Source organism: Mustela putorius, unplaced genomic scaffold, assembly GCF_011764305.1.
Source record: "Mustela putorius furo isolate JIRA1106 unplaced genomic scaffold, ASM1176430v1.1 tig00000139_pilon_pilon_pilon, whole genome shotgun sequence".
In the NCBI taxonomy this organism is placed as follows: Eukaryota; Metazoa; Chordata; class Mammalia; order Carnivora; family Mustelidae; genus Mustela; species Mustela putorius.
The window spans coordinates 14,998,839-15,013,744 of record NW_025421293.1 but is presented as its reverse complement, the minus strand read 5'-3'; the positions used below and the strand labels follow the sequence as shown (position 1 = coordinate 15,013,744).

At 63.2% G+C, this 14,906-nt stretch overlaps 1 protein-coding gene across 1 annotated transcript in view; it reads right to left on the bottom strand.

The window, feature by feature from the left end:
* The window catches only part of ADAP1 (ArfGAP with dual PH domains 1), a 49,056-nt gene that overhangs the window by 5,058 nt on the left and 29,092 nt on the right, over positions 1-14,906 (bottom strand). The window contains exons 3-6 of the mRNA XM_004776317.2: positions 14,228-14,319; positions 9,275-9,357; positions 3,110-3,222; positions 2,388-2,534 (exon numbers count right to left, since the gene is read on the bottom strand). Of these exons, the coding sequence (XP_004776374.1) occupies positions 2,388-2,534; positions 3,110-3,222; positions 9,275-9,357; positions 14,228-14,319 (435 nt within the window). The remainder of the gene's footprint in view (positions 1-2,387; positions 2,535-3,109; positions 3,223-9,274; positions 9,358-14,227; positions 14,320-14,906) is intronic.

Below are 14,906 nucleotides of genomic sequence, written 5' to 3'. Positions count from 1 at the left end.
CTTCCCAAACTTTTCCGAAACAACCGATGGGGAGGGAGCGCTTCCTAACTCACCCTGTATGGTGTTGGTACCGTGCCCAGCATAGCCTGGAGACCGACGTGACACAAATACAAGACCGCTCAGACCAGTATCCCTTGTGAACACTGATGCGAAAATCCTCCACAAGATACTCACAAACAGAATTCAGCAGCATATGAGGGACTACCTACCACGACCAAGTGAGATTTAGTCCTAAAATCCAAGGGATTCTCCGCATGGAACTGAAGAAGGCAGTACACCACATGAACAGAAGGAAGGAAAAACGGACCTCGATCATCTTAGTTGATAAAACATTTGACAAAACGCACATGGAATATCTGGGAACCCAAGTAGCCAAGTAACCCTAAACAAGAACAAAACGGGAAGAACTTGGACAAAGTCACAGTAGACTGTGACTATGGCACCGGCATAAAGACAGACATGGGCCAGTGCAGTAGAAGAGCGCCCAGAAATCGGTCTCCTTGGTTGAGAAAGTGCATCAGCACTAACTAGGAAAGGACAGTCTTCGCCGCGGCGCTGGGAAACCTGGATATCCACGGGCAAAAAAATGAAGTTGGACTCAACCTCACATCCCGTATTAAAAAACTGGAGGTGCACCTGGGTGACTCAGGTCATGACCTCTGGGTCCTGGGATCGAGCCCCAAGTCTGGCTTCCTGCTCAGCAGGGAGTCTGCCTCTCCCCCTTCCCCCCCCAACACCCCTCCCCACCCTCGTGCTCTCTCTCTCTCAAATAAATAAAATCTTTAATAAATTTAACTCAGTGGATCAAGGTCCCAAACATAGAACCCAAACCGTAGAAATCTTAGAAGAAAACGAGGCAAGAGATTCATGACGTCGGATATGGCAAGGATTTTGTTGGTCTGATACCACAGGCCCAGGCGACAGAAGAAAAAGACAAATTGGACTTCATGAAAAATAAAAAAATTTGTGCTTCAGGGGACACTATCCACAGAGTGAAATGCAAGCCCCAGACTGGGAGGAAACGTTTTCAGGGCACAGATCTGATGCGGGCCCAATACCCAGGAAGCAGAAGCCCTACAGCTCAACGCCAGAAGCGAACAATGCAAATCCGAACTGGGCCGAACGGGACCCGGACAAACCCTGCTCTGGAGATGAGCAGACGGCCGAGCGGGGTGTGCAGGGGGTGCTCACGTCTCCTCAGGGAAGCGCAGGCGAAAGCAGTTCACACCACAGTGGCTGCCCGAACCCAGAAACGGGGGTTGGAGAACGTGGAAACACGAGAGCTCTGTTGACGGGAGCGCAATGTGTGCCGCCATCGTGGACTGCAGCGGGGAGGGTCCTCCAAATATTAAACCATCGCCAGGGCGCCTGGGTGGCTCAGTGGGTTAAAGCGTCTGCCTTCGGCTCAGGTCATGATCCCAGAGTCCTGGGATCGAGCCCCGCATTGGGCTCTCTGCTCAGCGGGGAGCCTGCTTCCTCCTCTCTCTCTGCCTGCTTCTCTGCCTACTTGTGATCTCTCTCTGTGTCAAATAAATAAATAAAATCTTAAAAAAAAAAAAAACCATCGCCAAGTGATCCCACAATTTCACCTCTGGCCACATAATCACAGGAATTGAACATAGGGGCTCAGAGGTGTCGTAGCCCAAGTTCATAGCGGCAGCCATCAGGAAACCACCAGGTGGGAGCAGGCCCTCTCCCCGTCACGGGAACAGCCGGCAGACTGTTCTGCGTGCACACGACAGATCGCTCAGCCTCGGAGCAGCCAGACCCCTGTCCTGTGGGGATGAGCCCCGAGGACCCCAGCCAGACAGAAAGACACACCCCGGGGGCCCCACAGATACGAGGACCCAGAGTTGTCAGGCTGACAGACACAAAGGGTGGACAGCGGGGCCTGGGCTGGGGGAGCAGGTAGGGATCCATGCGTCGCGGGGACAGGATAGAACATTCTGGAGCCGGTGGGGGAACAGCTACACGATGAATGTGGCCAGACCCATATGCTTGAACATCATGATAATGGTGAGTTTTAGGTTATTTGTACACACGAAGAAAGGTTGCCAGACCCTGTCTCTAAAATGTTGCAGACACATTTCGCCTTTTAACTCACGGGCCATGTTGCGGAGGTAAAAATGGAAAACCAAGTGATGAGGAGGAGGGGCCACCCGTGCCGAGTAGACAGACCTGGCGGGGTTGGCGGGGGACTCCTGGCCCCCTCGCCCTGCAGAGCATCTGGGAGGGAGGCGGGTGTGTCGGCCACAGAGCAGGACATGGCACACGTGGCCCCAGCCTGTCGCCTTCTCCCCTGTGGGCTCCAAGTCCGCTCCCCGGCAGGGGAGGGCAGAGTGGGGCGCTCCAGCTCCCTGCCCCCACCAACCAGCCCGGGCACCCACCTTCCCGTCCTCGTGGTAGACAAAGATGTTACGGGTACTGTTGTCCTTCAGGTAGGTGACCTGCAAGCCGTGGGGGTGGCCGATCTTGGCGGGCTGGAAGGTGGCGTTCAGATGCTCGATCTTCATGATAGCCTTGGGCTCCTTGGCCTGGAAGCAAGGCCGTGCCTTAGCCACAGGTGGGCCTGTGGGTGCCGGCAGTGCTGTGTGGCTTTGGGGAAGTTACTTACCGTCTCTGGGCCTGGCTTCCTGATCTATAGGTCTAGGGTAACAGCATCGCCCTCCCCGGGGACGAGGAAGGGGGATGTTCCACTCCTAGGCAGACTGCTCCTCTCCCCTTCGGCACACCACTCCTGTCTGGTGTGGCGCCCCACCCCCTCCTGTCCTGCCAGCCCGGCTCTCCTCTCCACGGGCGGACTGCCCTGCGGATGCCCTCTGCCTCTGTCACTGGGGATGTCCTGACCTGGAGCTGGTCTGTGGGGGGCAGGGCCGGGCCAGTCACGGCCTTCGGAGCCCACCTGCCCTTTCCCCCTCACTGCCTGGATGACCCTCTCAGGCCCGGGAGTCCCAGCAGTACCAAACCAAACCTGGCCCCAGGGAGCAACTGTGGCCAAGGGGTGGACAGACAGGTGTCCCCACGGGAGGGGGCAGCCACTCTAGGCCAGGCGTTGCTTGAGGGCAGCTGGGGACAACATTCAGCCACTCAGGCCCTGTGCTGCGCTCACATCATTTCTGTTGAAATACTTCAGCGAGCCTTCCCGTTCCGTCAGCACAAACTTCCGGCTTAAAAACTGCCCGTTGTCCCGGCCCCGCTTCCAGAGAAAGCCTTCTCGGTATCCTGGGGAGAGACCAGGCGTGGGTCAGAGGGTCAGAGTGGACCAGAGTGGAGGCTGTTGTCCTGACCCACACAGAGGGTGTGGGCGGGAGGGCTCCAGCCAGCGGGCCAGACTGCTGGCCCGGGGACCCGTCGGCCTCAGGGCTGCGAAGCCTGGTGGGCGCAGGCCCGACACGTTCACGGCGCTGGGACCCGAGGCCACCCCTGCTCCAACAGCTGCCCCCCGCCGCTTGGGGTGTCTTCTTTCTTTCTGGAGACATCCCATAACAAATACGGGACGGGAAGCGGTGTGCTGCCCTGTGTGCAGGCCCACGGTGAACGTGTGAGGTGCACCTGTGTGGCCAGCCAGGGTGGGTGCAGAGCAGACTAAGGTGCCCACAGCCAAGTCCTCAGGGCAGCACAGGGATAGGACTCGCATATGTCTGGGGACAGGCAAGGGTCCTGAACTGTCCGGGGGTGGAGGGCCAAGGCCATCCCAGGCAGGGGTCCTCGCACTGGGAAGGGGGAAGGAGAAGGGAGCATGGAAACCAGATGTGTGGGGAGCAGCCGGCCCTGCCCAGCCCTCCACTCCAGCCCCTGACTCTGTGGGGCTCCGAGCTCAGATGCACCAGTCAGGCTGCAGGTTGTGGCCTGCTGTTCCTGCAGCCGTCAGAAGGGATTACTGCTGCCGTGCCACCGTGACTTCCCATCACGCTCCTGTCGGTGACACCCATTCCAGTACCTTGGCCCAAGGAGCTTGACCTGTGTGTCCCCACACTGTCCCTCCACAGGGCTGCGGCGGGAGAGGCCGCTGCCGCACTCCGAGCTCAAACATGCCCACCAGGATCAAAGCTCTGGGGACACCCACATTCCTTGGGTGTGTTCCTCGGGGCCTCGCAGGTCACAGGCGGGGTCTGTGGTTCCCATACAGACCACCCAGCAGTCATACCTGGGTTTCAGGGCACCCCCCACCCCAGGGAACCCGTCCCACGGCAGCAGGGGCTCCCAGCGCTGTGCGGCGCCCACCGAGGCCAGCCCACGATGGGAGGAGAAGACTAGGCCTGACGGGCGGTCCGTGCTGGTGCAGGCTGTGCGGCCGAGGCAGAGCCCAGACTGACAGCCGCAGCCAGCTCACGTGCCGGACGCCCCCTCGAGGCCCTGATCCATGCCCCGCCCCTGCAGCCCGGCAGCCCCTCCCTGACCCCACAGACACAAGGAGCTATTTTCTCTGTTTCGGAGACATGCGGCCATAAAGAGGCGGCAGCCTGGCATCGGGGAGGGGGCAGCTGGTGCCTCTCAGTCTATCGTGGGACAGCACCAGATGGGGCCTGTCCCCTCCCAATGCTGAGGAGCCTGGCCCCCTGGGCCCCCTGCGTACAGCAGCAGCAGCAGGCACAGCCCCGCTCTGTGCACAGGGAGCAGGGCCACCACCAGGTCCTCAGGCCCACATGGGGCCTACCCTGAACGAGCATATGAGCAGTCGCCCAGGCTGAAGCCCAAGTCCGCTGGCCTGCAGGTCGGCCTCGCCATGGACACAGGGGAGGGCTCACGGGCAGCTTCTGCACAGCTGCCGGAGCCCTGACACCTGCAAGGGGGGGCCCGCCAGCACCTCTGAACGGTGCCCAGGGCGAGGCCCTGGCCAAGCACATGAGCCCTGGTGGCCCCAGAAGGACTTCCAAGTCAGCATCCTCCTTGTACAGGAGGGAAACTGAGGCACAGAGATGCGAGGTCCTGGTCCAAGGTCACCTTGCTAGCCAGCACTGACCTTCGGCACTGGCTGGGACTCCTGGCCCGCAGGCCCCCTTGCCCAGCCACCCTCACCCCTGCTGCCTGCCTTGCCTGCCGGGCCCAGCAGGTGGCAGCAGTGTCTCAGGCCCTGACAGGCAGTGGCCCGGGGGTGGGGACACAGCACAGCCGGCCACCCCACACTCCCACTGGCACAGGCTGGGCTGGAAGCCTCGGGTGGAGGGAAGTTCTGGCCCCAAGTCTGTCTGGCTCCTGGGCCGTGTGCTGCCCACCAGCCAGCCGCCAGGAGGCCTAATTTCAGGCACCGCGACAGTGGCAGCAATATTTTCAGAAAGGCGCTGGCCAGGGTCCCTGACTTGGCCCCATCCAAGGGACACCCGTTTGGCCCTCCGCCCGAGCCAGCGGCCTGCCTGTCACACTGGGGGGCCCCTGCGGACTCTAGGGCTCCATGCTGTCGTCTACGCAGACTCAGGGTCTTTGTGCTGCCCCCCTCCCGCACGCCCCTGCCAACCGCACCCCTGCCAGAGGGATCTCCCCCAGCAGCCCGCACTGGAGAGGACCCAGCGGTGCCTCCTGAAGCGTAGGCCTGCAGCTGGGCCATTTCCTTTCCTCCCAAAGGAGCGGCCAGTCCGGGGCAGAGGTCAGATGCTTCACTCCGCATTCACTGAGCACCTACGGTATGCCCACGCCTACTACATGCTGGGCCCTACCCCAAGCCAGCACCCACCGCGTGCCAGGCGCACCTGCTTGGGAGCTGGGAGGGCTGCCCTGCTCCCTGGGGCCTCCCCGGCTGCCTCCTCCTGGAAGCCTGCCTGAGGAGCACCTGGAGGAAGCACAAGGAACCTCAGCACTGTCCGTGGGGAACGGAGGCCACTGTTCCCCCAGAAATGGCCAAACCCTGCCATGAAACAGCCCGCCCCAGGCGCAGGCACACGCACAGGCACGGCGCTCCCTTCGCCGGAGGCCCTGCAGGACGGTGGGGTCACTTCGAGACCCCGTCTCAATCAACGAGGAACCGCCACGTGCTTCACACACGACCCAGAAACCCATGTTCACGTGGCCTTGCTCTGAGGGGCAGGAGGGCTCCCTGGGTGGCTCACACCGCGGGTTGCCCTCCCAGGGCAAGAGACAGGCACCCATGCCATGCGGCCTCTGCCAGGGGATGCCGGTTAAAAGGTGTCCTCTGGGCACAGAGCCAGGACCTGGGGAGACACCAGGGAAACTGAGGCCCACCTTGATCACCTTCCCAGAAGCACCAGAACCTGGTTTCAGGCCTATAGGTTCTGTTCCCTGAGAGGCTGACCCGAGAGCCCAGCACAACCTCCTGCATGGCCAAGTCCATGTGCCCCAAACCCGGTCCCCACGCAGAAGATGCTGCCAGGAAGTGGCCAACAGCAAATCCAGCAGTGGGAGGGCGGGGAAGCACATCTGGCTGAACCCCACAGCGCCTTCCCTTGACTAGGCCTGCCCTGGCCATCCCAGGGATGCCGGGCACCCCACACCTGACGTCAGTGTTTCCAACGACGACCCCGAAGGGGAAACTGAGGCACGGGGGGGCGGGCTCTGTCCCTCAGGGAGCCCTGGCCCCGCAGCCCTCTGGGGCTCTCTGTCCACCCCCACCACCCCACCTCAGGGAAACTCAGGACAAAGGCGGGGCAGGGCGGCAGCTCTGGGACCAGCCCGGCTTTGCACAGACAGGAGGCAGGGGGAGGGGGTCCGAAACCTCACCAGGAAGTGCTGTGTCTGTTGGTGACTGGGGGCGGCCTAGGCGGCCTGGCCCTCGGGACAACAGGGGGCATTGTCTGGTCTGTGAAAGGCGGCCACTGAGGCTGTGGATCAAGGCGGGGCAGTGTGGGGAGGGAGCCAGGAGCAGCTGTCTCCAGGGTCACCCCTGTGAGCTGGGCCAGGGCGGGGGCCCTTCTCTCCACACACCCGTGACCTTGGCCGAGGGCGGGGTGCACCAGCCTGGTGCCCCCTGGAGCCCCGGGCCCTGCAGCCTCCCCATGGCCCTCACTCCCTGACACCAGCTGATGCCTGGCCTGTCAGCGCTCTGATGCACACGACCTGAGAGAAGCCATGGCAGGGCCCCAAGCCCAGCGGTCACCCCGGATGACACTACTACTCCCACTCCCGTCTGCCCCACGATGCACGCCTCTGAGCACACACGCCGGACGCTTCTCAACCTTGACGTTCCTGAGGACTGCTGGTCAGTCACTCTGCTCAGGGTTCCTCCAGTGGGGTCTGTGTGGCGTCTCCTCAAGGCCAAGGCGAAGCTGTGCGTCTTGGGCAGGAACGCTACAGTCCGGGCACCGGCGCCCCGTCCAGACGAGGGGAGGCGGGTCCGGCAGCTCTCGGCCAGCCGGGCCCTTTCCTCCAGCCCAGGGCACGTCCAGGGGAAGATACTTCCCGATAAGCATGTTTCGTGTGCCCTCCCCCCCACCCCCACAGCTTCCTCGGATTTTGGTGCCTGGCGTGGTCCAGACCACACCTGTCCCGCTGGGGCCTTCGCCCGCTGATGGCCCCCTCCCCCCATTTCTTGCTCGGACAGTGGACCCCCCTCTGCTGTCAGAAGGGCTGAGCCCTCCTCCCTCCCTGGCCCACGCCTGCCACAGGCAGAGCTCACAGCCTTTCCTCTGTGACCCGTCTTGTTGCCCTCACATCCAGCTTTGGTGCCTAGAGCCCTTGCTCGCGGGAGGCCCAGCGGGACAAGCTGTGGGTGGCACGGCCCACGCCCACCGTGCCCCCTGCAGGTCCCCGCGGCCTCTCCAAGCCGTGGGCCTCACGTGGCTCCCAGGGCCGGAGCCATTCCTGAGACCCGCCCCCTTCCTCCTCGTGGGAGGGGCCAGGTGGGCATGTCCGGCCCCTGCCTGGGACAGGGCTCTGACAGTAGCAAGAGCCCACAGGAATCCCCTGGTGCTTCCGCAGGGTCAGGGAGCCTCGGGGGTGTCCCCGGTGCCCCTGCTCCTCCCCTCCGCCAGACTGGGGTTGGCGGCAGGGAGCTCCGTGGGGCGGGGGGCCTGCCCCCTGCCACCCCTGGGCTGCACGGGCTTTGGGTCTAGAGGCACCTGGCTGGCCAGGCCTCAGAGGCTGTGGGGCGTGGGGCCCCAGGAGGGCACATGGGGAGGCACCAGGGAGGCTTCTGCCACGGGCAGCCGTTTGGGGCCAGCGGGCCCCTCCCCCAGGATGGCGGCTGCGGCAGACCTGGCTGGAAGCAGGTGGGATGGAGCCCCGGAGGGCTGGAGGGGCTGACGGAAAAGCCACGGCTCCGAGCCCCTGGCTCAGGGCCTACCCCATGTCCCTCCTGCCGTCCCCTCTGTCCCCAGCCCGACGTCTCACCGCTGCCTGAGAGGAACAGTGGCTGATGGCACCAGGAGCTTAGAGGAATGCCTTCTACTGGGGGACCCAGGACAGGAAGGCAGGAAGGACCCCAGCTCGTCAGGGGGTCAATACCACCTCCAGAGCTCCGGGGGCAGGAGGCTGAGGGGGACACCTGGCCCTCACAGGCCCTCGCACCTGGAATGGACCCAATCATGCAGGGGAGAGGTCTGTCGGTGCTGCTGCTGCCCTGTGTGCACCCCCTACTTCTGGAACCCAGACCCTGCTTCCTCCCCAGAGGGCAGCTCCAGGACCCAGAGGCAGGCCCATATCCCACCTCCCAGCCTCCGTGACTGGGCCCCATGGCGCAGCCACTCAGTACCACCTGGGCCCAGGCCCTCCCACCAGCAACTGCTCCCCCTGCACACAGCCCAGCACAGGGCCACCTCCCCAACCAGCCAGGGTGCCCAGTGCAGCCCTGCCATCCCCACGGCACCTGCCCCATCTGAGCTGGGCTGCTGAGGGCTGTGGGACCTGAGCACCAGGCCACCCAGCTTGGTGTCGGAAGGACCAGACATGGGCCCAGACCAATTAGCCCATCCTTCAGATTTGACATGAATCTGGCAGTGCCAGGACCGGGGAGGAGGAGTACAGAGACCAACACCGAGGGACAGACAGACAGGGACAGAGAGGCAGAGACACAGGGACAGACAGGGACAAAGGGACAGGGAAAGAGGAATGGAGACAGAGAAAGAGACAGGGACAGAGACACAGAGAGGAACAGAGAGAGACACAGGGACAGAAACACAGACAAAGACAGGGACAGAGGACAAGAGAGGAACAGAAATACAGAGACACAAAGAGACAGGAACAGAGAAAGAGAGACAAGGATAGAGAGATACACAGAAACAGAGACAGAAGGACAGGCAGAGACAGAGACCCAGGCACAGGGACAGACAGGCAGGGCCAGAGGGAGAGGCACGGAGACCAGGGGGGCACAGAGTGCGGGCCTCACCTGCGGAGTAGGGCTCCTGCTTGTCCGGGTGGGTGAATTCTTGTCGCTCGTACTTGGCCCGGATCCATTGCTCGCGCAGGAGTCTGGGAGGAGAGAGAGCGTTATGCTGGGCTGGACCTCAGGGCTCCTGGAGGCTGCCGGTGCCCCGTGGGCAACATGCGTGTCCACCACTTTCGGAAAGGGGAGCTAAAGGGCTGCCAGCTTTCACGTTTAAAATTGTCTGCCAATCAAATAGTTTTACTACTAAAACCTCTCCTTAAAAACAAGTCAGTTGGGGTGCCTAGGGGGCTCAGTCAGTTGGGCATCTGACTCGATTTCAGCTCAGGACACGATCTCAGGATCTCAGGACCGAGGCCTGCGTGGGGCTCTCGCTCAGCAGGGAGTCTGCATGAGCTGCTCTCTCTGCCCTTCCCTTGCTCACATGCTAAAGTAAACAGATAAATCTTTGAAAACACAGCAGCTCTAGGGGCGCCTGGGGGCTCAGTCGCTGCTGTGAGCGGCTCTTGATCTCCGGGTTGGAAGTTCAAGCCCCATGCTGGGTGTAGAGACTGCTAAAAAAAAATATTAAAAAGTCCTAATTCACATATGAGCAAGGAAGGAAGTCAAGGAAGGCGTCAAATAAAGAGCTTCACAGTCCCTCCCAAGGTGGTCCCGCCAACACCCCAGAGAGGACACAGGCCCCTGCTGTGTGGGCGGGGCTGTGTGGCCGCAGGTGTGGCCTTCTGTGACCAGCTGGCGCACAGAGTGGCGTCTGCGGTTCACCCTCGCTGTGGCACTTGCCCATCGTGCCCATGTCTTCCCGCAGCTCAGTCCCCTGCCATCCCCGCCCCAGGCCTCCCTCAGGTGTACCCCTCAGGTAGGATACAGTGGCTGCAGAGGACGGCTGCTGTGCCCTGCCCTGCACCCCCCCCCCCGCCCCCGCCATGGACCCCTGGGCTCCAGCTCCTCACGCTCTACACCCTGTACCTCGGCAGACCTCAGGGCTCGGCTCGGCCTCCTGTCCCTGCCGCCACCCTGACCCGGGCCACCCCCATGGTCTGCTCTCTGGAGCCGCTCAGAGCCCTCCGTGGCCCCCCTGCCTTGGCTCTTCCGGTGCTGATGAGCCCCTCACTGATCCCCAGCTCAGCACCACCGGCAGCCCCCGGGCCCCCATCTTCCAACTCTCACAGCGGTGCCAACCCCTCCTGTCCCCAGACAGCGGCCTTGGCAGTCGTTCCTACATCCCAGTCATGTCAGCTTGGCAGGCATCACGACAGAGCGCTCAAGCCCTCAGGGGTCCTTTGGCTCTGGACCCAGGTGTGTCTGGGACCCCAGCCCGGCCCGCAACCCAGCCCAGGCAGGCACACAGAATGCAGCACACAGGCCACCTCAGGCCTCATGCGGGGCCCATGCGGCCAAACCAGGCTCTGGGGGCCCAGCTCTGTGGGCGTGCACATGGTCCCGGGGCCACCCGCAACCGGCACTCACAGGGGCCTCTGAAAGCCGCCTCCTGAGCCCCTCTCCTGGGATTTACCATCTTCTGGGTCCCCAGGCCCCAGGTCAGGTGCAGAACCAGGCCCTCCTCTGGGGTCCTCGGTCTCTGCCCATCTCTGCGCAGACCCTCCCTGGGTCCCAGCACCCCTCCCTCCTCTTCTGAGGACCCTCGCCCTCGCAGCTCTGCTGCCTGGAACCCACATGCCCTCATTCCGGGCCCTTTAATTCATCTGCAAAGACCCTGGTCCCAGAGGAGGGCCCTTCATAGGTCCTGCGGTTCAGACCTGACCTGCCTGTTGACAGGACCCCGGGGAGGGAGCTTCCCTCCCACACCTGCTTCTCTGTAACACAGGACCCACATGCCCAGCTGCTCTAACACGTGTGCGAGCCAAGTCCTGGCATGTCATTGGGATACAGACAGCTAACGGCCCTTCCGTGGCCTTGTCTACACCCTGTCATGGAGGGCATCCATAGGGCCCAGGCCAGTGCCTCTGCATGGACGCCAGCCCCCAAGGCCCCACCCGAGCCTGGCACAGAGGCTCTCAGCCACAGTAGGAGAGAGCCTGGGCAGCAGCCACCAGCGGGGAGTCCCCACCCTGCTCGGCACACAGATCCCAAACCTCTCAGTCACCAGGGGCCCCGACATGGCCAGGGTGACCCCCTGAAGCCATCCGGCCCCGCCTCCTCCACCAGGGAAAACCAGCATCGAAGGGGGTTCCCACTCTCCACCAAACCTCATGACAAGGGAGCCCCAGAGCCCCGGCGGACGCTGCTCTTGAACCTGAGACCAACCCTGTGCTCTTGGGAACTTAGGGGGAACAGCCTTCACTGCCTCCCCCAAGACACCAGGGTCTTGGGGTCAGCATGGGTCCCCTGAACCCAGAGCAACTGCGGAGCTGGGATGTGGGCTGAACAGGTCGCCTGGAGCTGGGAGGGCAGAGGGCGGCCAGCTCAGTGGGGTGACCACCGCCCTGGTGTGTAGTGGTCCCCAAGCCTGCCCCACCGTGGAGTTACCCTGCTCCGACCCCCAGAGCCCACCTCCCACATTCACACAGCTTGTTGGGGGTGCCCCCAGAGCAAGGCAGGCAGCAGACCCTTCCATCCCCCGACCCCCCGAAGCTGCAGCAGGATCCCTACAAAAACGTGGCTGTTTACTGGCTATGGTGTCTGGTGCGGGCGTCTGACCGCCATTCCTGACCGCCCTCCTGCCCCCGGTTCCATCAGCCTCTGAGTCCCATGCTCCAGGACACTCTGCCCAAAGTCCCAGGCCTGGGCCTTCCCTCCTGGGGAGGTCACTGCCCTTGGCGCCTCGGTCTCCCCTTCCACAGGGTGGATAGCTCACCCCGCTAGTGTCTTTCCTTTCCGCAGGGAAACGGACCATACACCCTCCCCAAGTGGTGAGCCCACGGCCCGCCCGCCGTGCCCCGCCCGCCGTGCCCCACCCACGCCCACGCCCTCTGAACACTCCAAGGCGAACCCAGACCTATCATTTCATCTGCCGGATTTCTGAGGCCGTTATGGGTTGAACTGCATCCACCAATCTCAAAAATATGTTGGCGTTCTAACCCCCAGCCCCTTACAGATGGGTCCGTTTGGAAGGAAGACGGTTGTGGATTGGTGAGTTGCAGTGTGTCAGGCCAGATAATGGGGGCGACCCCAGAGAGAGGGTCTGGGCAGACATGGGACGGCCAAGTGGGGCGCGTCGGCTGAGGCCCCTCCTGGGCTTAGAGCCCCGCACACCTGGACCACTGGCCCCCAGGAGGTGAGACAGTGCACTTCTGTTGTGCGAGCCGACCTAGCTAGGCTCTCGTCCCCCCGGCCCCAGGAAGCGGGCACAGAGGCCCGTCCAGCTGGGAGTCCTGCCCGCCGAGGGCTCCAGGCTTCCCCCAGGCCCCTGCAAGGGAAGCAGGGGGGCCAGGCTCGCCACAGAAGCAAAACCGAGAGGCGCCCTGCTGACCTTCTTCCCGCGACACCAGAGCTGAACCCGAGGGCAGTGGGCGAACACAGGAAGGGGGCCCAGGGCCCCGCCTCTCTCTGAGTCACTGTCTGACACGAACATGACCTTGTCCCCCAGCCTTCTCGCCCGTGGGCTCCAAGCCCCAGATGGGAGGTGGGGGGAGGGCACACATCCCATGGTTCTGTCCTCAGGACCCCCAGGGGGCCTCCCTGGAGCCCGCGGCAGACCCCTGTTCCAACAGTGCCCTTCTGGGGGTGCTGCACAGAGGGATTCAAATGACACCTCCCACCACGCAGGGCACCCCGCACTGAGCTCGGAGTGTCGGCTGCCACGTACCGGCCTCGCCGCTGCCCAATCAATTAGCACTTCCTGCAAGGGGCTTGGACCCCAGCCCTGTAGGCATCTGCGTCCTCCTGGGCCTCGGGAGCTTGGCCTGGGCACACCTAAGCGCCTACTGAGCATGAGGACAGTGGCAGGCTCAGCTCCCGCAAGCCTTCACCTCGTGGAGGCTTCTGGAAGGCAAGGACTGCCCAGGGTCCACTTGCTCCCTCCCAGGCTGCCCAGTTACCCGGACACAGCGCAGCGACAGATTCTGCGAGCTCGTCTCAGGGACCAGGACACAGAGGCACCTGCCGGGCGTCGTGGCCGGGACGCGGCCTGGGGTCAGGCTGTCCCTTGTCACCCACTCCAAAGGGAGATACAGAGCACGCATGCAGATAGGCAGACCGCAGAGCACAGCCTGTGGCCGAGGTGATGAAATCAGGCTGCAGAAATAGTTGCCCAGCCTCACTGATTCAGAACAAGAAGGCCAGGCGGGGCCTCAGGCTCCAATTTTCCCCTGAGTCCAGGCGTGGCTGGTGGCAGGGGGAGGCTCAGGATGGGAGCCTCCTGCAAGGTGTCCTGTCTCCAGAGACCCTGCAGCCAGGAGCAGCATCTCCCCGGCCCTGTAGGCAGGTGGGCCAGGTCCTCACCCTCCTTTCCAAGGAGAAACCCGCCCCCAGGCAGGTGGACAGGAGCAGGGAGTGCCCAGTGTTCAGCCCACATCCCAGGTTCTCACCAGCTTGTCTGCTGGCCTCTGTGTCACCCCAGAAAACTCACTCAACCCCTTTGGGCCCTGGAAGCACCCTTGTCCAAAAAGGGCCATTAATCTCCAAGCCGTGGCTGAGCCCCCAGGGACTCCGGCCAGGAGACACAGGGCAGTCGGGGGCTTTGGGGAAGGCCCAAGGGGCAGGACCTGTGCTGGGGGGTGGCCCCCAGGGAGGGAGGGGATTCCGGGAGGTCGAGAAGTACTGGGAGAAGGGGCACCTGGACAGGGCTGGGCACCACCCTGAGCTGCTCAGTGTCCTCCTCTGACCCCCTGGGGGCACACGAGGCCCCTGGAGACCCAGGCTGAGACCCAAAGGGAGGGCCGGGGTGGCAGGCTCTGGGGACCTGGTCGCCCTCCCCAGCTCCCAGGCGGCAGCCACTGCCCCTCCCGGTGCGTCCTTCTGACACCAGCCCCAGAGAGACCCCCCATGACTTACTGACAGTCGGAAGACGTAGGCCGGTAGTAGAAGGGAGGCACTTTGGACTCGTACTTGTCCCTCGCAGCGTCATTTCCGTGGGAGGCCATGAACTGCAGAGGGAGGATGGGGTCAGTGCGCCCAGAGCCCAGGCCCAGGGCAGGGGCCAGCCGACCCCAGGGCCCTCCTGCCCCAGGGAAAGCAGTTTGCAATGGCCTCAGTGACAGCACCTGCAGTTCTGCCAGGGGCTCTGGGCAGGGTGGGCAGGGTGCTCCTCACACCGCCCGGGGCTGCAGAGCTGCTCCCTCAGCCCACGCAGCTCCCTTGCCTCACGCAAGGCCCACTCTCCACTCCTCTGACCCACACCCCATAGGCAGCCCTTGAGTAATGGGCCCAGTGAGGGCCCTGAGATGGAAACTGGCCTGGGGAAGAAAGGTCTGTGTTCCCCCAAGGTTGAGGGGGAGTCAGAGTGGCAGGAGTCAGGAAGCTGGAGCAGGTACTACACAGGAAGTGGGGGGGGGGAAGCAGGTGCAAAGGCCCTGGGGGCAGTGCTAGGTGTGTTGAAGCAGATGCTTCTGGATGGATTGGTGCGGGGAGCAGGGAGGGGACCAGCGGGGCCTGACGCATGGTGGCCTCAAAAATGAGGAAAGCAGAGGAAACTCTTTCTGCTCCAATCCTGCCTCCTTCCTGACACCGCCAC